Source organism: Equus asinus, chromosome 21 (genome assembly GCF_041296235.1).
Source record: "Equus asinus isolate D_3611 breed Donkey chromosome 21, EquAss-T2T_v2, whole genome shotgun sequence".
Classification (NCBI taxonomy): domain Eukaryota; kingdom Metazoa; phylum Chordata; class Mammalia; order Perissodactyla; family Equidae; genus Equus; species Equus asinus.
Window position 1 is genome coordinate 96373672 of NC_091810.1, and position 26936 is coordinate 96400607.

Below are 26936 nucleotides of genomic sequence, written 5' to 3' on the forward strand. Positions count from 1 at the left end.
CACTTTTATATCAACAGTCTATATGAGAAAAACAGAGGCTGTGTATTCTAGGAGAGGTGGGCAAACCACGTGGCTTCTCATATTTGCAGTTGGACTTTGTTTTAAAATGAATTATTCTTATGCTGAAAGTTTTATTCTACTGAGGTAATTGTGACAAAATTTTCTAATTCAGGCCACTGTGTACTGAATGCCTTCACCTCTTATTGACACAGAAGAGTCTAGTGACTTTTTTCATATGGGCATAGAAAATCTGACACCTATTGCCTGCACACAGGAAAAGGCCTTTAAAACTAACTGAGGATTCAAATGATAGTGAAAGGCATTCCCAGGTTGAGATTTTTGTAGGAGTTTAATGGATTTGGCATGAACTATTCCATATAAAAGACTTTCTATTCAAAATAAGATTAGAGAAGCAAGTGCTTTTAATAATATAAGAAAGGCTTTTATTTATAGGGTTATTCACTTTTATATTTTTGTAGAGGGTGTCTGGCTACTGCTTGTATGATATTTTAATTTCTTTAGAAAATTACCAAGAAATAAGAACTTTGTGCACACAGGTCTATGTCGTTTAAACTTTTTTAAGACAAATCTGTAATAAGGTTTAGAGTGGCTCCTTAAAATGTGGCCACACCCCCATTTAAAACATCTAGTCTCTCTGTCAGTTACTCTCTCTGATTAGCTGGAGTCTTGTTTTGGAGATGACAGAAATGTAAGTTGTTTAAATAAGGTAATTGCTTATTTAATGGCTTAGCCGCTCGTTTTTGCTATTTTTCCACTGATTTCTTCATATTAAAGCTAAAATCTCCCCGTCTGTGCATCTATTTAGAAAGAGTGATGAAGGAACTATAGATGTGAGCATGTTGCCACATCACAGAGCCTGTTTCAGAGTTGTTGTATTTTCTGGTCCTGTTGGTTTGCACATTTGCTCAAAGAAATAAAGACACGAACAGCTGGAGGTAGATTTAATGGGAAGTTTTCTTTAGATCATTCCTGTAAATTCAGATTTGATTTTTTTTTGAAATACATGAGGTGAAGTGACAAATTCCAAGCTGTAACATCTATGGAAATATGCTTGTGTTCCCTGGCCTAGTGGTCCTGATGGGTTCTGCCTTTTAGATTTCAAAGAAAACTCCCATTTTTGCTCTCAACAGAAATCCTTTGAGGTAGCTGAAGTAGGTGTCTTTTTCTTTATTTTTTTTGAAGTGATAAAATGAAGTTCAGATGGCCCAAATTTGTATAATTAGTAGCTAACAGACTGAAACTCACATCATCAGATATTTATCTTGAGAGTTTAATTGTACAATCAGCTAAGATCATTTCCCCTAATTTTAAAACGTGGAGATTTTCGTCCTTTATGAACTGAAAATGCAGATAATTTCTTCGCATTAGATTGTATGCTCATGGCCATTAATGCTGTGGACACTTTGTATAATCCTTAATTATCAGTATTCCTTTTTTAAAATGTTCTGTAGCTCAAGCTTGATAGAAAATAAAGTCTACGATGTTTCTTCTTGAACAACAGATATGTACCTGTCTTAGAATAAGCTCCTTAATAATTGCCATTAGTTTAAATTGACTTTCCAAAATATTAAAATAGACCCAGTCCTTGTTCCCTATAATAATTAGTTCTCTGTTCCTGCTTTTGGGTGTTATTCTCCAAAGATGACTGAGTTAAATATGGTGAGCACCACGCATATTCTCTCCTTAAAGAGCATGCGAATCACTGTCCAGTTTTGAGTAAGTTCAAACATTGGCATTACTGTCCTTAGAATTCCAGTGCCTTCACTTGCAGAGCGTTGCTGAATTTAATAGCTCTTATAAAACCTATTATTATTCTGGCCATTTTGAAATATGTTTGTCATATTTATAAAAAATTAGAGATCCAATGACAGACTATTTATTTTAACCAGATTTGTGTGGTGTGTCTTAAGCTATCTATACATTATCTGATTTAATATTCACGATTCCATAGCTCATAAGTGTAGGAACTGGAGAGGACTCACGATTTCTGATTCCAAGCTCTGTCCTCTTTCTGCTGTACCACTACTATTAAAAAAAGAAAGTTTATGTAGAATTAATCACATTCCTTTGGGAAGTTTTTCTGAATACTTTTTCTTTTGATTTTTTTAAAGTTTATAATTATCCCATAGAATTTTTTTCTGGAAATGGAACTCAGTATTTAAATGTTTTCATTGAAATTGTGGGCTTTACTGTAAAAGCAACCTCTTATCCATTTTGTGTGAAAGTTTATAAAACTTACCTGATACAAACAAATCCTGCCTTAATATTTATTGAGTAAAAGACTCACCAGACATTCTTCTTAGTTGAAACACGTATGTGTTTAGCTAAATAGGTGGAATTATTTTAGTCTGTGTTTGAAAACCACTTATTAAACTATAAAAATTACTTACATTTGTTGATCCGCTCATGCCATTTGTGCACATTTGACTTTAGAAGATGATTTTTTAAACGTCTATAGTCATAAATATATTCTTCGTAATGTTATTTGTTATATGGAATATTGGAAATAACCTAAATGTTCTCGGGAAGAGTCACCTATATTTTGCACATCTGTTTGATGGAGTTTGATGCAGCCATCAAAAATGACCACTCTGGACAGTGTTTAGTAAAATGAAAAAATGCTTATGCTACGTTATTGAGCAAAAACAGACCACCCTGTAGTAGCTATACCATAATTACAACTATTTGAAAAATGTGTACATGCAGAAGACTGGATGAGAACAGAAAAAAGAACCATAACATTATTAGGATTTTCAAATTTAATTTTACCTTCTGTGTTCCAAATTCTCTGGATGGTAAAACATAAAATTTTTTATCCTGATTTGAATTCTGTAAATTTGTTGAAATTTTGTCAGTCAATTATAATTTGCTAACATAATCCTACATCTAAGAGATTTCTTTGGAGGATCAGCATAGTTTAAAGGATTCCTGAGTTTATCCGAGAAACCAGGCCAAAGTGTATTCAGGAATCAAGGGACAGATCCTGTTTTATTGACGTGATTATTAGAGGAGCATGTGTTTTAAAAGCTTTGGGAAGTTTGTTCTGTTCGGGTGGGGACCGACAATCCCCATGCACATCAAGCTTGGCCAGCCTCCCCAGACCCTCTGACTGTAGCTCTCACCAGGACACGTTTTCACAAGAGGTGTTCTGTTTCTTCTTTATTTTTTCAAAGACAAGAATAATGGGAGACCAGCTATTTCTGTATATTTCCTCTGTTCCATTCCTCATGTCAGGAGAACCATAAGCTAGAAAAAAAATAAAAATATGAAACAGAAATGCAAATTGACTAAATTCTTTGACCCTCAGAGAAGGCTGGTTTTAGGATAAATTCTAAGCTTACTTCTAGTTGCCAACTCTGCTTAAATATATTTTGGAATTCTTCCTGAAAGCATCCCGCAGGAGAGTAAAGAGTACAAAGTTGTAATAAACCAGCTTTAACCTGTACAAACCGCACGCGCGCGTAAAGCAGCGGAGAAGGACGAGATGTCTTAGAATGACTATTTTTATACAACCCGAATTTAAGTTCACATCTCTGAAAATAAGAACACTGAGATGGAGAGAGAAATAAAAAGTCAAAATCAGTCCAGCATTCGGGTTATATTTTGAGACAATGACTTTTCAATTTCTGGCACCAGCACTGGCATAATTGTTTTTGGAAAATAGCAAGTCTTTGATTTTAATAGTTATTATACACCCTACAAATAGACTACCTTTAGATCTTCTCTCTTGTCAAGGTGGCAAAGAGTAAAATAGATTGAAAAATAGAGTGTTAGTTCAGCTGCTGCCAGTGTCTTTGTGAGCATGTTGGAGAAAGCCAGAATTACGGAAGAGCTAACAGCAAGATCGCATACAGTTTCCTCTTGGGCGAGGCTGCGTGGACTTAGATTTGCTTAAACAGAAAATTAGCCTTTTTGTTCATGCCGTAGTATAAATTTAGCATAAATGTCATATATATTCATGGAAAGTTTTTATTCTTATTTAAGTGTTTCTCTCTTCCTGTCTGTTTTGATGAGCCTAATTTAGTAAGCGTTGGTCACGGACTGAGGCTTTGTGGGTTAGAAAGCTCCACAGCGGATTCCAGTGTTCGACCAGAGTGGGCGAAATAGTCCTGGATGATAGCTTAATCATTTTTGCTTTCAAATATAAACTGGTGACCCTTATTTCCTCCTGTTCCAAAGATAAATGCAGTGATTAAAAAGATAGGGTCTTCCGTAACTTCCTAAGCCATCTTTATATTCTTAATATCTTTCAGAGTGTCTGGCACATAATAGTTATTCAATACAGTTTTTAAATTAAATAAATTGAATGAGGTGATGAATAGAGTTGGCTCATTGCTGTGTGTGTGGAATACAAAGTGTTAGCTTGCTTGAGGTTTGCAAATAGTGCAAGATGCCACCGATCATGCTCTTTTTAAGATGCAGCATCATGCAAATTATAGAGGCGTTTTTAGAGGGAAGCGCTTTCCTCAATAATGGGATATGAATATAATGGGGAAGAACATGTAGAATTGAATGTGATCATTTTATGTACAGAAATCCAAGAAAACATTTCCTTTTTAAATCGTTAACAGTGTTCCCATTTCTTTTTCTTGCTGAATTTCAAAATAAAGTGCTCAGGATGTGTATTTGCTCAGTTCGTGAAACGATATGTGAAGAGCAAAAACTGTTTCCTTGAAGCCTGAAATATTAAAAGGACATTCTGTGTTTTAGATGGCCCTCTTGTGGTAAAACGGTCAAAGTAAACCAAAGATGACCGTGCTAGCAACCTCCTGTTACAAGCAGGCACCGTGACAAACTTTAATAGTAAGAGTCGAAATTGAGCAGACGAATGAGAAATAATCCATTTTCACCTTTTCCCCAGGGACCCCATCCTAAGTTAATAGATATAAAACAAATAGACAATAACAGAAAACAATCTTTTTCCATCTGCTTTTGTATAGCTACCAAGTGAATCTCTAAAGATTTAAAAAAATAGCTCTTGGAAAGATTTTACAAAAAAAGTATCAAATTTTACACTCTTCACTTGTAAATAATTTCAGATTAGCACAAAAGTTGCAAAAATAGAACCAAGAGTTCCTGGCTGTCCTCCACCGAGCTTACCTAAATATGAACATCTTACATAACCATATTATCACTTCAAAACCAGAAAATTAGCGCTGATATACTGCTATTAACCAATTTACAGACCTTCATCAAATGTCACCAGTTGTCCTACCACCAGGGTCCTTTCTTTGACTCTGTGACAGCCCAGTCTGTGACAGTGTGTCTGTCTTTGTCTTTCATGAGCCCAACATTTGGAAGAGTACTGATCTGACTTTGTAAAACATCCTTCCACTTCAGTTTGTCTGATGTTTCCTTATGACTAAATTCAGGTTATGCATTCTCAGCAGTAATGCAGCTAAAGGATGTTGTGCCCTTTTTCATAGGGCCTCATACTCATATCAATAGGTACATGATGTCATTATGTCTTATTACTGATGATATTAACTTTGATCCCTTGGTTAAATTGTTGTCTGACAGGTTTCTTCGCTGTAAAGTTATTTTTCCCTTGGTAATTAATAAGTATATGAACATAATTTAAATTAGGTCTTTTACCATAATTAGTATCATAAATGCATTTTGTTTCTCTTGGGCCTTTTACTGAAATGGGGTCATCATTTATATATTAAACTAGGAATTTTTCAGGTTATTTTGTGCTTGCTTTGCAAATTATCTTGCCCCGTCATGTGTAGACTTCTATTGCCTGTCTTGCACTTTAAGTTACAATCTTCAGAAAGATTCTCCTGTCCGTGGGGACTGACCTCGTGCACTTAATGACCTGCAGGTGTGTCGAGAGTACCAGCGTGGAAATTGCAACAGAGGGGAAAACGACTGCCGGTTCGCCCATCCTGCTGACAGCACAATGATTGACACCAATGACAACACAGTCACCGTGTGTATGGATTACATCAAAGGGAGGTGCTCTCGGGAAAAGTGCAAATACTTTCATCCTCCCGCGCATCTGCAAGCCAAGATCAAGGCTGCTCAGTACCAGGTCAACCAGGCTGCAGCAGCACAGGCTGCAGCCACCGCAGCTGCCATGGTGAGTAGGGCATCCGCTCTCTTCTCCTTAGCACTCAGAAAAGCCACAGGGACAACTGGGTCTCGCGACAAGCTATCCATTTATTAACCTTTCTTTAGAAATTTTTTGCTGAAGATATGTTTGTTCAGGTATCCCAGACAATACCTCAAGGAGTTACCGTTCACAGAAGTGGGGGTAACTCCTCACGCGGTTCAGGTTGCTCCACCCTTGGCCTAACTCTGAATGCCCTGTCTTACTCTGGATAGAGGGTTTCTGAAATTTCTGCTTTGTAAAGAACACCTGTCTCCTTTTCAATTTAACGATGTTGCCATTTTCGGTCCTCTTATTTCTGTGTGCCATCTAATCAGCCGTTATTTCCCTTCGGTGTGTTTTTTTTTTTTTTTTTTTTGCACATCGAGGCTCTTTTCTACATAGATCTTGCTTTTAACAATAACATGATCTGGAACTAAGTAGGAGAATTGCTTCAACAAAATTGTTTTTAGAATTAGCTACAAGATTTTGAACAGTATGCTATCCTAGATTGTTTTAAGTAACATTGTGGCATAAACATTCTTGTAAAACTGGAGAAGCTTGACTGTGCCATTATACAGAAAGCAGAAAGACAGCAGTTCGCAAGGAGCTAGAAACTGGATCATTTAGAACAGATACAAAACTATATTCTTAAGGTAAATTTTAATGTGGTCTAATAGCTGATCTTAATGAGTCCATTCTTTGTTCTTTGCTTAGCTGTTTTAATGTTGTCCTTTTTTTACATAAATATATGACTTAATCATTAAAATATTCATAAAAACACTGTGTGGTATCTCACAGCACAGTACCATAATCACGAGAGAGGTCTTTTCTGTGTTTGTTTATGGATACTTGAGCAAAAATACAGAAGGCAGACTCTCTCCTCCTCTCTTCTTTTCACTCTTTTTTTTTTCTGTTAGAGTATCTTGTTTGTAATTAACTACGAAGAGGAGTTATCCTCCCCATAACAACTCAGTAGTGCCCTTATTGTGCATGCTTAGTCTTGTTATTCGTTGTATATGGCATTCCGATGATTTGTTTTTTTATTTGTTTTTTCTCACCTACCCAAAAATGCACTGCTGCCCCCATGATGCACCTCTGCTTGCTGTTTATGTTAATGCGCTTGAACCCCACTGGCCCATTGCCATCATGTGCTCGCTGCCTGCTAATTAAGACTCAGTCGGCTGTCAAATCACTGAAGCGACCCCTCGAGGCAACCTTTGACCTGGTACTATGACCTTTCACCTTTTAGCTTGGCATGTAGCTTTATTGTAGATACAAGTTTTTTTTTTATCAATTTTAAAGTATATATTCCTTTTTCTGTTATAAAGTTGTAAAGTACAATGAAAAACTGAGTGTGGTTTCCTGACAAAATTGGTGGAAAGACCGTAATATAAGTACCTGGATGGATAATATTGTATATGAAAGATTCCGAAAGCCGGCAGTCCACATTCAGTTTAACTACATTGTGGAACGTTCTAATGACATACTTTAAGGACATTAAAAATGTATTTTTGACTGTATATTGATGTACCTGTTTGGTTAGCATGGCTTAAATGATAGAATTATTTACTTTTTAATATTTATAGTTCAGTGTTTAAGAAAAAAAAACTTGCATGCTCAGGGACATTGCATGTCTAGGCAGTCGGGGGAGGGGCAGAGCGGGATGCGTTTTTATTTTACCTGTTTCGGTCACTCTGGACGATTAACTATTAACATGCCTTATACTCGCCACTCCTCCTGGAGCGCACAGCGCAGCTTCTCTTCTTTGCCCAAATCAGTGGCTTCTCACAGAAAGCCTGAAGCATTATGACAATTAAAACACTTTAACACATTTTAACGTGCTCTCGCACTAGTGGGGTTTTTTGTGTTTTTTTTTTTTTTTTGGACAAAAATAATGCTTCTTTTAAAGCTTGATCTTGCTTTGTTGTTTTTCTTTAATTTTTTGTTTATTGGATTTTTTTTCCCCTCGGGTAGTTAAGTGCTCTGCCGCTTGCTTGCTCGTGCTTCCTAACAATTTTAGCCTTCAACTGATTTTTCTTTTTTCTTTTTCTCTTTTTACTGGTATTTGTTTTTTATACTCATTCACTAAACAGGGAATTCCTCAAGCTGTACTTCCCCCGTTACCAAAGAGGCCTGCTCTTGAAAAAACCAACGGTGCCACCGCAGTCTTTAACACCGGTATTTTCCAGTACCAACAGGCTCTGGCCAACATGCAGTTACAGCAGCATACGGCGTTCCTCCCACCAGGTGAGGGGTCTGAGTGCGTTCGCAGGTGAACCTGCCGGCCCTCGCAGAGTTCACTGGTAGAGCAGACAGACCACGCCCCAGGTCCTTGTTAGTAATAGGCCAGGTGGAAGGTAAGGTTGTCAGCAGTGGAAACTTACTGAGGCATCTCATGCGGTTTTCCTTAAAACCTAAGATTTTTAGCTTAATGAAAAATAGATGAAAGATCAGTGATGTTTTATATACTTACTTTTGTTTCTATCATTTGGAATTGAAATATAGTTCTCTTCTTTTTTTTTCCTCTTTCCTCCACACTGTTATGTGTCTGTCAAGCTATTTTATGACACTTTTCTGCTGTAAGACCCTTTTGCCTTCATGATTTCATAGAGTTCATTGGAATTATATGAAATGACACTTTCAGCTTTGATTTTTTATTTTTCAGCCTTTTTGTTTTCAAGGTGGAGAATAAAAAACTGACTCTGTGTTCCAGAGCTCTTAAAAGGTGCTCTTCTCACTACCAATAAGTACGTTGCTAAAAATCATCATTGCTCCTGCACTAGTGTTGAAATAGCCCTAAGTGTCCAGGGAAGTTACATTTATTGTTGAATTATACGTTTGTGGTTTCCATTGATTTCAACCTAGTCATATAAACATACTCCAGAACTATCCACAAGGATATAAAATTAAAAAATAACTAATCAGTCATTTAATTACCTGGAAATTTGCTTTTCCTCACTCTTTATTTATTTCAGGAAATACATATTCAACTCCTTGTAATCTGGAATTCAACTAACGGGAGACTCTAATCCCATTTTCCTCATTACCTCTTAACCTTTCTAAACAAATTACCATGGGTTCAGAGATTTATTTAATAAAATAACTTATTTTATTAATTAAATTAACAAATTAATGACTAGGTACGTATGTCAAAGGTCCAGCCCCATTAGTATATTATAAATATTGATCATATTTACAGTGCCTTAGGTTCATAATGCCGCAATGGAATGTGATAATTTATTTTTAAATAACAAAAGAATAAATGACATTCACGTTAGTTTTTGCTGCTAAGGACAGCTTTTTATACAGTACATCTTTAAAACTGGCCATTTATATGTAGAATATGTAGTAACATTCAATGAATTAGAATATTCCACTAATTGAAATAGCCTATGCCCCAGGCACATGCATAAAATGGAGTTTGCAGTCGTAAAATAATATCTATCCTAGTTGCAGTGTCTACATTTCAGAATAAAAATGGAATCATCTTTATCTGGAGGTATTTGTTGCATTCTGAGGGAAAAATCACATTTCTCTCTCTGTTTTATAAGATTACAACTTCCTTCTCAGCATATGTAGTTTTTCAGAGATTTCCAGAAATTAATCTTTTTGCTTTTATATAAATTTCCGTGCCCCTAGATCTGTCTCTAACAAATAACCTATCAATTTTTCTAGAGTCAGATCACCAGACAGAATTTCGAGGGAGTGCAGATAACTAGCATAATTTCTTCAAAGAAATTAAAAATTATTTGTGACAATTTATTTCATTGAATAAAACATTGCCATTAGAAATGACAATTTTCCTATTTAAAACCTAAAAATAAAACCAAATCCAACTTCTTCCATAGATTATTTAAAGGAACCTAAAATAATCTGTCTTATCAAATGGGTTTGGCATTAGTTTCTCCAACAACATTCAAGTGACTGAAGACCTAGAGAAAAACAACTAAAGACTTTTCTAAATAAGCATACCCATTAATTGCGTGATCTATCTGACCCTTATTTATGATGATAGTCTCTCCCTGGAATGACTTTTAGGCTGTGGATAACACAGAGGAAAAGATGCTAGGTAAGGGTCAAGTCAGGGAAGAACAATAAACGCATTCATAAATCAGACTCACACTCTTTCTCTGTTCCAGAAACTAAGCATAGTTAATTTAAATAAAATGTGCCACAATACTTTCAAATATCTGAAAATTTAAGATATATTTGCATTTTTATGATTAATTTTGCATCAGAGATGATCTTTCTTAATGTTTGTAATTTATATAACATGAAATTATTGCAATATTAATATAAAATAACGTTTATTTGTAACCCAGTTTTAAAGGGCTTAAGCAGCAGGTTGACCTTTGTTAGTCACATAGTCAGAGGTAGGGACTGCCTCCATCATTCTTTCAAAATACTTTCATAATTTGTCATCTGTGCCTGTGTACACAAAAACTGGTCCTATGACATTAAAAAGTTAAAATAGATAGCCCATCTTTACCTCTGCCAAACCACTTTGTCAGGCAGCCAGGAAGGGAAGAAATCTAACGCAGAGAATGTGAACTGAGATGCCTTAGGGGCCAGGCAAGAAACATGAAGACGTGAAGCAAGAAATAAATTAGGAGCTGTAGGGTCTGGGAGGCCCTGGGGAACACAGGCCCAACCTCAAGGAGAGGTCAATGTTCAGACTTAGACTTCTGTTGCCTGGCACATTGTGCCTGTTGTGCACCGCACACCCTTTGTGGCTCCGTGTACATCATTGTGTACGTGAATGAGGCCTGGTTGCGTCTATGCCTCCCAGAGTTGATTGTGCAAACCTCCACAACTTAATGCAGAGGCCCTCATGTGCAGTTTGTCAGATCTTAGGATTGTTTCCCAGATATTCTGGACATTTGGATGTTGCTGTGTGAAATTTCTCAATTTTTAGATTTCGTCAGCTAATTCAATTTTTTAAAATACTTTTTGAGAGCTACAGGAAATCTGTCCTACCACAAATTCATCTCTAATCTCATGTATAATACCTGGGACAAAAGGAAGTTAATTTTCCAAAGTCTAGGTGATTCTGCAGACATAGGAAGAATTATATGATCAGAGCATTCCATCTGACTGCAATATAATAATTTGGAAGGTATATTCTGAAGGCTTTATTGGAATCGAAAAGAAAATGGAAGTCATATATTTTTTTCAGCTTAGAATTTTAGAGCTCTGTAGTCTGTTGCCTCAGTAATAACTTCAGGGATGTGTAGGTATATTTCACTGAAGTTACAGTGAAGCATGGTTGGCTACATCCTTAGAGCAGATGACTATGTATTCAGTCTAGGTTGCTGGCAAAAGGTCCTGGTTCAGTGGCAAGCCAGTTAGCTAGCTAAGAAAAATTACTATATACTGTAACTTTTAAGAATAAAATTGGACTTACATGGTATCCACTCATCTATCCATCATCCATCCATCCATGTACCCATTTATCCATCCATCTTCCAACCATCTATCTATCTCTTCCCTCTGTCCCTCCCTCCTTTCTTTCCTCTATCCTTCCGTTTTTCTATGCATCCATCCATCCATTCATCCATCAATCCACTCGTACATCCATACATGTTTCCATTCATTCAATCAATAAAAATTTATTGTATGCTACATGGTGTACCACTATTCACCCTAGGGATTACAAATTTATGACCCTTGGGCTAAACCTAGAATCGGAAATATCTAAGAGTGTTTAAATAAAACAAAATGTAAATCCTTTAGAAAGTGTACCTGCTCTCCAGTTCCAAGCCCCACACTCCCTATTGCCTTAGGCCAAGTTGTTTCCCACAGTTTGTTCCAAAGAGCTACATTTTATTGAGTGTTTTCTCTGTGCAGTGCTGTGCTGGGTGCCCTATAGACATTATCTCATTTTTTTCTCATAACAACCCCAAAAGGCTGGCATAAATGGCAACAGGAAGGCAGACCTGAGTTTAGAATAAAGCCTGGAATGTAGTGTAAGCACTAAGTTTTATTTGTTATTTCTTGAATTCGGTAGTGTAATAGAATAGAATTCAATAGATCGAATAGAAACAGAAAGAAATTACAGAAAGCTGTTGCTTCTTTGGATATCAGTTTTGAGAATAATTCAATTAATTGTGAACTTTTAGTACTAAGTGATATAAATTATTTTTAGAAGACCTGAAGTCAGCTTTATACTTCTTATCGTAATATACCTAAATAGGCTTAAGTATCACATCCAAATTCAAACCACTAAACAAACAAACCCCCGTTATAATCTTTTCTCTCTTCTACTTCCTTCCATTCTCCTTGAAGTAATTTTAAGTATGCATACATCTCCTATGTAAAGGACCTTCCTAGTTGTTTTTCCTGCATCTTCATAAAGATCCATTAAAAAATGTAATTTAAGAAGTCATGTAATTAAAATAATGTGTCCCTCAGAAACACACTATTCTGGCTATGTAAATATCTTTGAAGGGAAAATTTGAAATTGACAAATACATTCATTTAAATTTTGCCTTGTGCTGAAAATTGAGGAAAAATTTTAAATTGGCTGTGTATCACTATTAGTAAATCAACCCATCTGATGTAAAGATGGATATTATGGTCATTTCAAAAGTGATTTTTCCTTTTGGTAAGTGGGTCCTACAGCATTATGTCTTCATATTTGTGAGTTACTGCACCCTGGCTAGTATTTTCATTGCTGCCTTATGTTTATTTGCTGCAAATCCCTCTCAAAACTGTGTGCGTTGGTTCTAATGGTAATGAGGAAGATAGCTCAAACTAGAATTCAAATCGTGAAAGCTTTAGGGTGTTAGAGAGAGAGGAGTAGGGTCGCTCATTTTCAGCATGTGCAGGCTTAATTATGCATGGGATGAAATATAATAGGCAAATTGCAGCATAATAATAAATAATAAATTTAAAACATAACATGTACAATATTTAAACCAGCTTTAATATTCCTTAAATACTACTTTATTTTTTCCGTCCTCTTTTTCCCAGTCCTCCTGCCCTGGCATTAGAGGAGAATGGTTGCCCAGGATCTAGACCCAGTATTGAATTTTGCTTGCTCTACTGTCTCAAATTAATGTCTCTGTTATTACTGGTTTCTTTTTGTTGTTGTCTTTCACTAGTATTTGACTCAGTAGTGGTAGCAAATAACAGAGATCTTCAGGTGTCCTACATGTTGCCTCTCAGCATAGTACCTCTCCACCTGGGAGGATGCGTCCCTGGCTCCATCGCCGAGTTTAGTCACTGATCTTGTGCCCACCGTCCCACTGCAGCTCTCACAGGGATGCTGGTTAAGTACCTGTGTTTCTCAATGGCAGCTTTGTTTGTAGGGCCATCTCTCACAAGACTCAATTGGCAGATATTTTTCTAACAAATGTTCATCCCAGATGCTGCTAGTATTTAAATAGGATGTGCCAAGATTTAGATAGAAATATAAAATCATTTGATATTTTAAACCCTAAAAGTCTAAAATAATCTCATAGAAAGAATGGTAGTTCAGTATGTGGGAAAGTGCCCTGTACTTGGTAAAATAAATTAGATTTTTCAATGTTTAATGTCAGAGAGAACAGGGACTGTCTATGTAACATTTATTTTAACATCATGGTCGAACAATTGTGAACATCAGTGCTAACGCCCCATGTGTGATGTATGTGTCTTCATTATCTCCCTTTCGGGTTTTTTGTTTAAGTCTGATTAACAAGTTTTTGTATGTGAAATTTTGTAGAACATTCACTATTCCAAGAAGTCCCGAGGGTCTAAACCAGCAATGAAAGCCAGTCTATCTTCCCAGATATCTACTAAGTAAAACAGTTCGAGACTTACAAGAAAGTTATGTCCCCTCTAAATGCTTTCTCTACACTTAAAGTCCAAACTAAGACAATGCAGAAGTTTCACTTCTTCTTTGTGCATAAATTTTTGCTTGGTATCCCCCAAAATAAAGTTCCTGTATGGATGATCACAACCCCTCCATGTATGTGTGGTTGGTGCTACAGAGAACAGGGAAATAAAACCAAGGGAATGAAAATGAATGTATTGGTTTCATTACGTTGTTAAGTCAGTTTTGTGCTTCGAATTATTTAGCGTTTTGATAATAAAAAGTTTCTCAAATTATTTAACGTGTTCTTAATATAAAGAAATCGTTAATAGATTCATATGTTAAAGTCAGAAATAGCAAAGCCGCCAGATGGCTAGTCACCAGATTAAAACAAGACAAATTACAATGTTATTTTTAAAAGAATTAAGCAGGTTTAAATTTTTTCCAAAATACTTTTATTTATAGGCGGCAGTTAGAGAAACAAGTGTACCAGCACACAGTTAAACTGGCTTTTACTCTTCACTTGAGACTGGTTCTAATTGATCACTGTGCTAGTGTGTGATTTGATTGTGCTGACAGTTACATGCCACTGTTCCCATAATAACAATTTTTCTTCTTTGTTCAAATGAATTTCCTAATTACACGTGTGATGGGATGTTTTAATTCTTTTCCCTTTTCAAATCCACCTTCCTGTTGCAATGCATGATGGGCAGGCTCAATATTGTGCATGACACCCGCTACAAGTGTTGGTAGGTGCCAGCTTTGTTTCTTGATTATCTTAAACCTATGGTGCACCTCACAGCCCCTCAAAATCCACTGCTAAGTTTAACGGATCTCTATTGGGCAAGTCCATTTCCCTTTACTAACACCTGTCAATTAAATGCCATTTTCTGTTTAATTGACATGGACTCACACAAATGTTTTCTTTACACACAAGTTTCCTTCAGTCACCTTTGGTGGATTTTGATTGGACTATGAGTTCTGGTGTGTAAAAAAAAATCTGTCTCATAAAAGTAATATATTGTATATATTTATAATAGTAAATGAGAAAAAATACTTTCATTCAAACAGATAACTGTATATATGAAGTAAATACCTGTATTTTGACTTAGATTTTGACTGTCTATGAACACTATATGAAATTCTTGTTTTTGACTTAGCAAATTAAGCCTGTTTGTGTCAATTTTCTTGATTTGATGGTAACAAGCTTTTTTTCCCCTTTTTTTTCTCTTTCATCCCTCTTCCCCTTCTCTCCTTGGAATGTTGTCCTGCTTTGCGCTGTGATTGCATGTCACTCGCTGGTGATGATGTCCCGTCACATGGCTTATTGCTGTGATAAATACCATGCCCAATTATCTTCTCCATGTTGCCATGGTTTCCATATTGCTACACTCTTCTGTATGTTTGCTTATATGATTCTCCCTCCGAAAGTTCCCATGGTGCACGGTGCTACGCCAGCCACTGTGTCCGCAGCAACAACATCTGCCACAAGTGTTCCCTTCGCTGCAACAGCCACAGCCAACCAGGTTTGCTAATTTACAGCTTTGTTTCTTAAAAACCAACTCTAATAGGGCTCAAGCCGACAGCCCTTGCGCACGTGGATTTCCCACTGAGGTCGGTGGGGCCTGCGTGTCCACGAGGGCTGTCAAGGGTGCCTTAATAGCATGGGGTTCAAAGATACCTCTTGTTGGCCTACACATTCTCTCTATGATGAGCAGCAGAATGCTTTTATGCCATTTATCAGTGCTCCAAAGTTGTCGCAGCTCCATTTCTAAAGCTACTAAAATGATATTTACACAAGCAATTCTCAATTTGGTCTCAACCAATAATGCAGGTATTTTGACCAATCAAAAATGTACGTAATCTTAAGGTTTTTATTATGAACATTTGGCATATACAATTTCTCAGTTCTTGCCTAAATTCTTAATTAGAAGCAAAATATTTGTGTGTTACGTATGCCACAAATGACCACTCTTGTAAATAGAGTTTGTTATAAATTCATTCTAGTTTTATTTTTTGATAAGCAGACTGCATATTTCAAATAAATTAAATTTGTGTCCGAGCTTTGATTCTCAATGCTTTAAGTGGAAAAAAAAATCCTGTGTTCTTATTTCTATAATTACCCAGCATAAATGTGCGAGTTATGAAGGGAAAAAAAAGACATCAAATATGGAAAATTGAGCCATACTGTGTTCCATGCAAGTTTATGGAGTAATATTACCCAGGCTACTTGTAAGTAAAAGAAATCTATTTCAGAAATTTAAATTTTATGATGTACAAGAGGGACTATTTAAAAGAAAATGATTGTTAAAGTATTTAATATTTAAAAATTGACATTGATTCAACCTGCATTTTCTGATTCTATTTAAAATTGTGTTCTGGGAAATACTGGTTGCACCAAAGTCAGACTTACATAAAGTAAGTTTTGGCTTAAATATATAGACATATTTGTTACGAAAACAAAGTTCATTAGGGTTAATAGCGTATGAAAAAATTTAGAGCCAAATCAAATTTCAGATAACCCACAGAGTAAGGTTAAATGTAGCCGAATGAATCTCAAAAGAAACCAGTATCAACCTGTCAGCGCTTGGGAAGAGAAGAGCATCCAGGTGTCATCTGAATTTGTAGTTATGGCCACAAGGGGTCGCCACCCTTGTTCTTACAGAACGCCATGTACTGTTGAAGGAGAATCCTAAGCTATCAGTATAACCATTAAAAACTTTCAAAAGCCGCAAGCCAAAATTGATGTATTTTAAAGTTTCAGACAAGCTTTAAACATCTCTTGGCAAAAAAATCATTAGTTTTTCCAAAGCTTGTCAAAATAGCCCTGGATTTATGCTAACACATCAGACTCATTTACAAGAATGCTAGATTGTGCATATGTGGCATGTTAGTAAGTAATCTATAGCAGAAATTTCTTAATGGATTCAATGCAGCCCATTTATGGTGCGGATCAATGATGCTGAACTCTCTCGTGTGAACCACGTATGACTGTAGAATTGCTGGTGTAAGCAGAACTATAGCAAAGCAAATTCCAACATGCCCTTGGCCACTTGGGTTGTAGGGGACACTTTACTTTTTGCATTGTGCTGTGACCATTTCATGCATAATCTTGGGTCTTCATACTGTTTTACAACCAAAAGAAAGAAAAGGGAATGGATATATATATACACACATATATTATATCTGCATATACATACATATGTATATGCCTACAGTACATTAGCAATGCTGGAACTAGCTGATGCCACAAAATGCAGCCTGCATGCATGCAGAAGTTTATAGCTGGCCCTTCATCTGCATCGATTGGTGTTGAAGGTCCTTGGTATGTTTCGACAGCCCCATCCTTGATGCTTCTACACTGTTGGGTGCAACCTCCTGTCCTGCAGCAGCAGGAAAAATGGTATGAGAAGCTTCATTACGCTTGGAGCACGTTTTCGTGCCATTTGCCAATGCTGTAAAATTGTGTAAAGATGTCAGCTGAGAAATGGAAATAAAATAGAGACATATTAATTTACACTCCAGACCGTGGATTGCGATACGCTGAATTAGTCTAGGACATCTAAATTGAAACAACAACAACAGAATGCCTTCATGTATGTGATTTCACTGTTCTCCCATCAACCCTGCTGAAATGGGGTTAGTGCCATTTTATAGATGAAGAAACTTAAGCAAGAGTAATTAAGTGCTTTGCTCAAGGTTACACGGCCTGGGGCGGGGTGGGGGATCACTCGTGCAAGAAGCCTGCTTTCCGTCCTCCCACGGTCTTACCACTGTGCTGCCTCTCCCAGGCAGAGCTGCCCTTCCCGGTGGGAAGAGAATCAGGCTATGAATTGGAAGTTCTTGGCTTTGGGGACCATTGAAATAAGTCACCCCTGTATGGGTTTCCTATTGCATTTCCTCGCAAGTTTGTAAATTCTCTTGCCCATTTAAAATACAATAAAATGTGCAATCAGAATTCAGAAATATGTTCTGATGTAAACTTACCCTCTTATCTGCTTCTTCTGAAATACTCCTTTGGAATTCTTACCTGGTATTTTTAAGTTGGAAAAAAAAGTTAGACACCATCCTGAGTTGAAAGAAAATGTTACATATTGGTTGCACAAAAATAGGCAAGACATTTCCTGCTTTGATTTATGAATTGCTAAACAACTGAAACCACAGGCGTGTGTGCGTGTGTAGGCCAACAAAAAGGGCTTCTTTCGATTACTGCTCTGCATGAATTTTTGATAGTTTTACTTCTTTTACTTCCTAAAATCTGATAACATTTATAGAATAGTATTTAACCCAAGGATTTAAAAAAATGAGTTGCTACCTTGGCACTAAGTTTACGTTAACTTACTGTTATGTTGACCAGATAAGGACTGTCACCTCACAGCTGAATTTCACTTTTCTTAAAAAATTTAATATTAAAATGTTTTCATCTCTTGGTTGTTCGCTTGCTTGCATGGATCATTCATTAAATAATTTTTTATTTGCTAGATACCCATAATATCTGCCGAACATCTGACTAGCCACAAGTATGTTACCCAGATGTAGAATTTTCATCACTAAACAGTAAGTTCCTTATGTAATATATAGTGTCTATTCATGGTGGTTTTTTAAAAATAACAATTGTGTAATGCATTTAAAAAAAATTTGCAAAATTTCAGTGAAAATATTTATAGAGCTCACATTTTTATCTTCGATGGATTATGAGGAATTTTATACAAATTTATAATAAATATATTAATATCACTTAAATGTACATAATACTTAGGGAAAAATAAATTGCTTTTTCTTCATATTAGAAATAAACACAAGCATGAAGGAAAAAGATGACTGAAAATTACATAGAAGGCATTGATCAGGAATTGGACAACTTTTTCTTAAAAGACCAGATAGTAAATGTTCTTGGCTGAGCGGGCCGTATGGTTTCGTTGCAGCCACTCATCTGTGCCCTCCTAGAGCGAAAGCAGCCTGAGGCGATATGTAAATGAAGGGGTGTGGCCTTGTCCAATAAAACTTTATTTACAAAAATAGGCAGCAGGCTGGATCTGACTCACAGGCAGTAGTTTGCTGATCCCTGGTAAAGAGCATCACTTATTTTTTAATTTTTTTGCTATACTGTGAATAAGAACATGTACCCACCCACTTGACCTCATGCTTCACCACACACGGGAGAATGCAAAGCTCTGACTTGAAATAAATGTGTACACACACTCACATATATGCATACACACACATCCACATATCCAAATGAACTTTAGATACTTCAAAATAGTCACCTTGGAGGACCATATAATTCTGAAAATGTAGCCGTTGCTCAAAAATAATTTGAAAGTCTGGTGGTTTTCCCTCAGACATGTTGACTTAAGTACTTGCAAAGGTGGCCATTTTTCATCCTTAGAGGATATGTCTGATTCAGTATGCATGCATTCAAGTTGGCATATGTTCTCAGAAGTATATTTGGCACTTATTTTTATACTTTACATATAATATCTATATATTTTAATGTATTTTATATTTAAAACTGAACCTAGCAAATAAGATAGGCGATCATTCTTTGTTGCTTCCCTGCCTTCATTTATGTGTTCGTGAACACATTTACAAATGATTTTTTGGTGCTACTATGGGGTAGTTACCATGTCAGTGAGATAAAGATGAATAGACAATGAGATGAAGATGTAAATTTCAGCACAGTATATTAAAATTAGAGAGTTTTGAACAAATTTCTCTTGGAGCAAAGATGGAGTAATTTTCCCAACAGGGTCAGAAAATAAGTGAATTTGGACAATGGAGGTTGTTGTAGAGAGGAGGAAGAGCCTCAGAGAAGAAGGGACAGTGTGTCGAGTCAGGAGGTGGTGGCAGACCACCAGCCAGAGGTCTCGTGACGATAATCCACAGCAAGAGCTGGAACACAGGTGGAGCCCTGCAGGAGAAGAGACACGCAAAGTTTGAGAGCCATGTGAGAAAGAAATGACAGACTCGATCTGAGAGTGCTACCAGGCACACACTGCAGTGAGAAATTAAATTCTTGATGCGGATTTTTGTCTGTTTTCTAAGTGCCCTCAGTGCAGTCCTGGTGGTGAGGTTCAATACTCTGAACAGGAGCCACAGTTTTGAATAAGCACATTGCTCCGTAGCATGTAGATTTAGAAGAAGGGTACCCCTTTGACATGTTTAAAAAATCTGTTTCAGGCTTTTATAGTCAATTGGGTGTATTTGGTATGTATATCTGTAACTGTGTTCTATTTCTTAGTAGCAATCCAGGTTGAAACAAATGAGACCAAATGGCCCTAAGTCCATCAATTAGCAAACCAGTGGATTTGTCTGCCTTCAAGCTTAGGTTCTTCATGTTCTGTTTACTTAACAAATGCTTGCTCATTTTCAGGAGGAGTTGCAATATTTAAACAGGTTTTTGATGCAGCAAAACGGTGATTTCTTTCAATCTCAAGATTGTATTTATTCTAAAGCATTCTTTTAATATGTAACGATTCTCTGATGAGAACAAACTCTATGTAAAAACTAGAACTATTAATTTAGAAGTACATTGTAATGTCTGTTCAACCTTAATTCCTCAGGAGCATAAGAAACAGTCTTTATTTTTCTTGGCTTTAGGGGAAAAAAACCCTTTAAATTATTCCAAACAGTCACTTAAAGTGTCATTCTGTTTTTGGTTTTTTTTCCAAATTCATACCATCCTAATCGAGCACCCAAATACAGTGAATCGTGTTTAATAGGACTTATGGTTGCGTGGATTTTAATTTTGTAGGCCAGATCATTGCTCTGGAAACCCATTGAACTTTAGAAGAGAAGAAAGAGTTAAATTCTGGCCCACGACGAGAGTGCTGAAGAAGAGCGCTGTCTGCTCTGTTGTGCCCCTTGACTCTGCACGTGGATTTTATACTGTCCTCTTAGTGTTGGGTGATATTAAAGCAGAGTCTACAATTGTGTTAAGCTGTGCATGTCATTTTATTCTCATAGAGATGATAACAAACTTAGATCCATTTGTACTTGTGAAGTGTTGGATCTTATATGAAGATGTGATAGCTACATGTGTTCACATTTTAAATCAAGAAATACAATTTTCATACTAAATATATATTAGAAACTGTTTTTAGATATTGTCCGTTTTAACAAAGATTGTCTCTTTTTCCCTTGTAGATCATACTAAAGAGGAAAGGACAGTGTGCTTGGTTAGAGTAAAGGACGAGGTCATTAGCCATATTGTATATACCGTCAAGCAACACACACACGAGCCCCTCAGCCACGAGACATCCACATATTGCATGTTAACCAGAAGACAAGACAACATGGAAACCCACTGCACACTGTTGCCTATACACTTTGTACATTTAATTGATATTTGTGCTGAGGTGATATTCCTGTCTACAAGAACAACATTGTCTTTCTTTTCTAGCACAGAGTTATGCATTAAAATATGCATACCTAATTAGTTTCCTATATATTCATGCCATCTTGAAAAGACAGACTATGGTGTAACCACGATTCTATTATGTATTGGTACGTCTGTAGACCAAGATATAATTTTTTAAAAATAAGTTTATTTCTTTCAAGGTTTACAAATAACAAAGGTGCACCTTGTATTTAAAATTGCCATTATAGATGAGAGCGTGCATGCACAGTCATTTTTGTTTAAGAGTAATATTTTTAATGTAATAGATTTTAAGATGTGGTGAGGGAGGGATCTGACAGAGATGAATGTGCCAAGCAAAACCACAACTGTGTATCTTTTAGAGCACATCATGGCTTTAAGTACCATGTTGTTAAGGATTCTCATGAAGTGCCATAGACTGTACATCAAATTAGAGTATTATCTCTTCAGTGTTATTGTTTTCAGAGCCACATTTTGTTGCTTATTCGCTACTACTAATCAGTCAAAGGGCACCATTCTTTTTTTTTTGAAACCAAAGCTGTCTCAGAAATGGCCAGTTTAACTTTACAGTAACAATAGCACAACACCGACTCTCTTAATACGGATAAACTCACACATACTGGAGATATATATGATAGATATATATATAAAATTATTTTAATGCATTGTAGTGTAATATTTATGCATACTATACTGTATAACATGTTATTCAAAAGGGATATGCCATTTCTGAGACACGATAACAAAAAAAAATGTTTGAGGAAATTATTTTGCTTCTATTTATAGCTCTGTCAAAAGTCAAAAGACTATAAATGCTTTGCAAAAATGGTTTCACATTTGCTTAAATGCTTCATCACAGTCACATTTAAAATAGTGACTCTAAACAAAGAAGAAAGCAGCACTGTCATCAGATGCATGATAAACCAAAATATGAAAATGGAAAATGTTTAATTAACCTAGTGATTGGGTGGGTTAAGTACATGGGTGAATTTTATATGTGATTTGTTTTGTTTTGTTTCGTTCAGATTAACTGCTTATAGCCTTAGAAAGCCTTTTACAAAATTAAAAAAAAAATAGATGTGCATTCAGTTTTTAAGAATGGATTCATCCAAAGGAATTCCCTTTCTGTGGTTTGGATGTTGCAGCTAGTGAAGGGTAATTTCGCTCTGCTCGGCGGTTGTGAACACTGCTGAAGCCGGGGCCGGGTCACTGGTAGTTACCGTGTGGAATGGGAGAAGCGAGGGTTCGGTTATAGAACCTACCATACTCCCAAGTTTACCGCAAGTTTTTATGCTTGAGAGAGACGCTTTCTAATATAAGACTGATGTGTTGATCTCACCGATTGTACTGTACATCTATTAAAGCCTTAGATTATTACATTACGGGTTGGAACCCATACCAATGTAATTTCAATCGTGTTTAAGAGAGTAATGGTGACTTCACATGTTATTGTAGTTAGTTACATTGTAGAATATTACTTATTTTTCTTGTTAAAATGTAGTTTTTCATTTCCTACATTTATTAGATTTCATTTTCTATTAACAATTGAATACCATTTCAGTTTATAGACTCTTGTTTTATTAGATTTTACCGATGAATTTTTCAAAATACAAAAAAAATTAAAGTAGTCTTTCCTTCATAACATACTCAGTTTTGAATTACATGTAGTGTCATATGAATATTCGTATTATTGTTAACTAAATGATTTATATTTTACTGATTTAATATTAAAGTGTAAGAATGTCAGTCATTGTTAGTTCTTGTCTAGTTTTCATTAAAAGAACAAAGATCTTTTATATGGATATCTTATAAATATATAATCATTGCTAAGTAAGAAGTTAAGTTGTTGCTATGGCAACAATCCTGGCAGACAATTGAGTAATATTTTGATGATTTATTTTGTTTGTAATTAGTTATTATAAGAAGATCTAGATCCTAGATATTAGAATAAAATTTATTTTCTACTGTATCCATTTCAAATGTTAAAGTATTGTTTAATATTTTTGAAATCCCTGAATATCAGGCCTTGTTATAAATAAGCTGCATAATCAATAAATAGAACAAGGGACTTTTTGTTGATAATCCAAATACTCGAGGTTTACGTAATGAGAATTCTAGCGTGTGTGCAAACTCTTGAGGGTTGATTATGCTGCAATTTACCATGTTGGAACGTCGAGAGAGAAGGTTGACTTTTTGCACTTCTGTATATAGTCAAAAGAGAGAAACCTGTATAATAGTAAGATCTTATTTTGAATAAAAACGTCTATAATTACAAGGAGTTTTGTTAAGGCTAATAAAATGACAGACTGAGCAAAATTGCTTACAAAAGTGGCACAGAGTTAGCACTCCAAACCCCTTCAAACATGTTGCTTTGCTTTTTGTGGACAGCTTGTAGTTTGCCAGGATTTTTTCAGCTGGAAAGATATGCCATCCTTCCAAGATTTCATGACTGACAAAAACTCCACTGGGCCAAATCTGCCTGAAGATCATTACCAAAAATAGCAGGTACTTCAACCATTAAGGTGAAATCATGGATCAAATATTCCTTACATTTTTTCAAAACTACTGCATGTTTAAAACTTCAACAACAAAAAAAGAGAGAAAGAACTATACTAAGGACATGTACTATTCAGATCAGTTTCTGCCAATTTCAGTGGTCTGTTGTTCACACACACACAAATCTTCAAATCAAGTATTGACTTTCACAAAATTTAAACCATGAACAGGCAAACCAAACAGCACACCGTAGCTATAGTTGTTATGTGATTGTTTTTTAAATTGCTGTAGGATCCTGTTCTTTCAGCAGGTGAAAAAATAAAACACAGTTCAAATTTCACGGTTTTAATTTTCAACTCAGAAGCACTCAAAACAGCAAATATGTAATAGGCACTTGTTGAATGAATTAGTGTAGCCGGCCTTCCCCCCAGCTGGTTACAGTGTTGCACTTATCAGCAACCCCACAGCTTTCACCTGCTGAAAGGACAGACGTGCTTGGTTTTACTATTATGTAATCACAACTTACTTTCTGCTTGTAGTTGCTTAAAATTATGTATTTGTCTTGGGCTGCAATTTACTTTATGCTTATTTTATTATTACTGCAGTAGTTGACTTTGCTGTATGGAAAAATAAAGTGAAATTGCCCTAATAAAACTTCTCTTTCTTAAGTATATTTGTGTATCTGAGATTGAAGAGTAAATTATTTTTGCGCGTTTCAAGTATCCGTGCGTGTCTGTCTTTATGAACACATGGATAGGAAAATTCATTGTCCGGTTTTACCTGATTGCAAGTAAGGCATTCACTGTCTTTCTCACGAACTCTCCTTTGATATCGAGAGAGAGAATCTGAGTTGTGATGTATTGCCATCCTACGCCCAGTGTTTTCTGAAAAATCTTGCCCTCCCCTCCCCTGACATGGTAAGTGCTACTTGATATGATTTTAGGTATAAGGAAGGAAAACTAAAAGGAAAAAAAAAATTCTCTTATCAATTCTAGATCCCTGTCTTTCTAGTAAAGAAATTCTATTTGCCTGACTGCCCTGGGAAGCTAGCCCTGGAAATCAGGCAAGCTAAGAGAATATTTCAATAATGAAGTAATGATGACCCTTTATTCAGAGGGATAGAAGAATTTATGCACACACAAAGCTGAGCCAGGCCATGACATAACTCACTCTTGAGTGTGTGTGTGTGAAGTTTTTAAACAGTGAATTAAAATTTAGGTTCCAGTGAAGCCTGGTGTCCCGTATGGCTTTGCATGTTGCAATTTCCACAGATGACCAGTGAAAGCCAAGGTCCCACTAGGAAGATATTTGCTCTTCCAGTCATTCACTGTTACTTTATGTGACCCTGCCACTTGGTGTTTGGTCAAAGGATGCAAATTCTCCTTTGTGGGTCATGCTTTTTTCCCTACAACTTACTGCAATACGGATAAGTGTGTTATTTGTATTTAGTACAATTCTCTTACTGGTTGAGTTCCAGAGAGCATTTCTGTTATTCTCAGTGGAGCCAACTATTTGAGGTGCCGCTTATCGAAAAGAGCGTAGCTGCCGTGGAGACGGTCGTGTAAAGCAGGGACTCACGGCCCTTGTGAGTAACGTTAAAACCTCCGGCTCTCTCCAGTTAGTGACAGCATTTTGGGTGTCTTTTAATTGAAAAAGAAGTACAATAACAAAAAGCCATTGTAACAGTTTCAGTACTTTAAGTGGAACTGTGTTTTATTAGTCGCAACAGCATATACGTGCATCTGAAAAATGGTTTTTGAGAGACTCATTCTCCAGACAACGCTTGTTGTTCAGAAGGAGGTATTCCCACAGGGACCACTAGGGGTCCTCAGCTCACAGGATGGGACCCCATCTTAGAAGTCAGTTTCCTTTTCTCATTTGGGGAAGAAAATCATTTGTCAGAGCTACTACGCCTTTACAGACTCACAGAGTTTACACTTTGGGATGACCCTGAAGGTCAGCGACGTGAAGCAATTTTTCTGAGGCACTCTTTTGAACAGTAGCTTCTTTCCTGCAGGAAATGGTCACTTCACACGTAAGTGAACCTCAGAGACTCAGCAACAGGGTTCTGTGATTTTTCTACCTGTCTTACTCCACTCTCCAGTGCGTCGGAGGCAATCACTTCATTTGAGATACTCTGTGTTCTGGAGAAAATATTGTTATAATATTGTTCAAGAACTTGGAAACTTTTGAAAGCCTAGAACGTATCCACTTTGTGTTCAAAGTCTGCTGTATTAACATGATGAAGAGGTCCCAAAATGTGCAAGTTAGAGACTTAAATGTCAAGGGGTTTGTTGTGAGTTCTCTTGCTCTGTCAGAACAACAGTGGGCCTCATTGAAATGACTTTCATGTGGCCCTGTCCACTGTGGGCCCTGGCATCCTCCAGCACATCATTCCTCCCGTATTGGCCCCAGCCAGCCCTGCAACATGCTCCCATATTGGCAGCAGCAGCACGTGGGCTGGGTGGTAAATCTGCCACAACCCTTGGACTGTGTCTGTGTGAGGCTTGGAGGGTCTCGTCTGCTCTGAACCCCAGACCAGCAAAGTCCAGGTGTGTGCTGGGGCTGACCTGGGCTGGGGCCCTAGGATGGTCCTTCCTCCGAGCCCGGCTGCCCCACTTCTCAGAGTTGTCTGCACTTGCCCAGACACCTGTCATCCTCAGTCATCCTCGGCTGGCCTGTCCTACCGCCCACATCCGGGGCTGCAGCCACCAAGGGGGCAGGGCCTACCCCTTTTTGTCTCCTGAGGAATCGGCCCCTCAGGTCCCTGCCCTTCTTCTGTTGCTTGAGCTTTTTCTTTGTTCATGTAATATTTTCCTTTTGCTAATTAAATTTTGGAAACTGGGGAAAAAAATATATAGCCTGCCCTTGAATTTACCATTTTAGGAAAAAAATAGCAGTGGCAGGTTAGAACACAGATAAAATCTGTTTAGGTCTTTCAGAAACAATTTACTGAAGCAAGAGTGGCCAGTTTCTTTCTCCCTAATTGGGTTTCATAATGACAAAACATAGAATTCCTTTTTTAACAGATAAAGAATTAGCCTAAAGGGTGGGTTGTTCAGGTGGTTGGAGCCACCAGGTTGTTATGTAAATTCTAACTGCCACTCTCAGTCACATCTGCCTCTCGGTGGGGCCCCAGGAATAGAATCCCT

General features: G+C 36.8%; 1 protein-coding gene across 50 annotated transcripts in view; it reads left to right on the top strand.

Moving 5' to 3' along the window:
* The window catches only part of MBNL1 (muscleblind like splicing regulator 1), a 192344-nt gene extending 167889 nt beyond the window's left edge, over positions 1-24455 (top strand). For 13 of the 50 annotated variants that reach the window (XM_014849560.3, XM_070493720.1, XM_070493719.1 and 10 more), the window contains 7 exons: positions 5846-6103; positions 7287-7340; positions 8209-8362; positions 14624-14659; positions 15342-15436; positions 18393-18467; positions 21057-24455. In XM_014849560.3, the coding sequence (XP_014705046.1) occupies positions 5846-6103; positions 7287-7340; positions 8209-8362; positions 14624-14659; positions 15342-15436; positions 18393-18449 (654 nt within the window). In that variant the 3' untranslated portion in view covers positions 18450-18467; positions 21057-24455. Of the gene's footprint in view, positions 1-5845; positions 6104-7286; positions 7341-8208; positions 8363-14623; positions 14660-15341; positions 15437-17249; positions 17314-18392; positions 18468-20664 lie in introns of all 50 variants that reach the window. The other 37 variants (XM_070493693.1, XM_070493698.1, XM_070493692.1 and 34 more) reach the window with 16 other exon arrangements.
* Positions 24456-26936: the final 2481 nt, after the last annotated feature.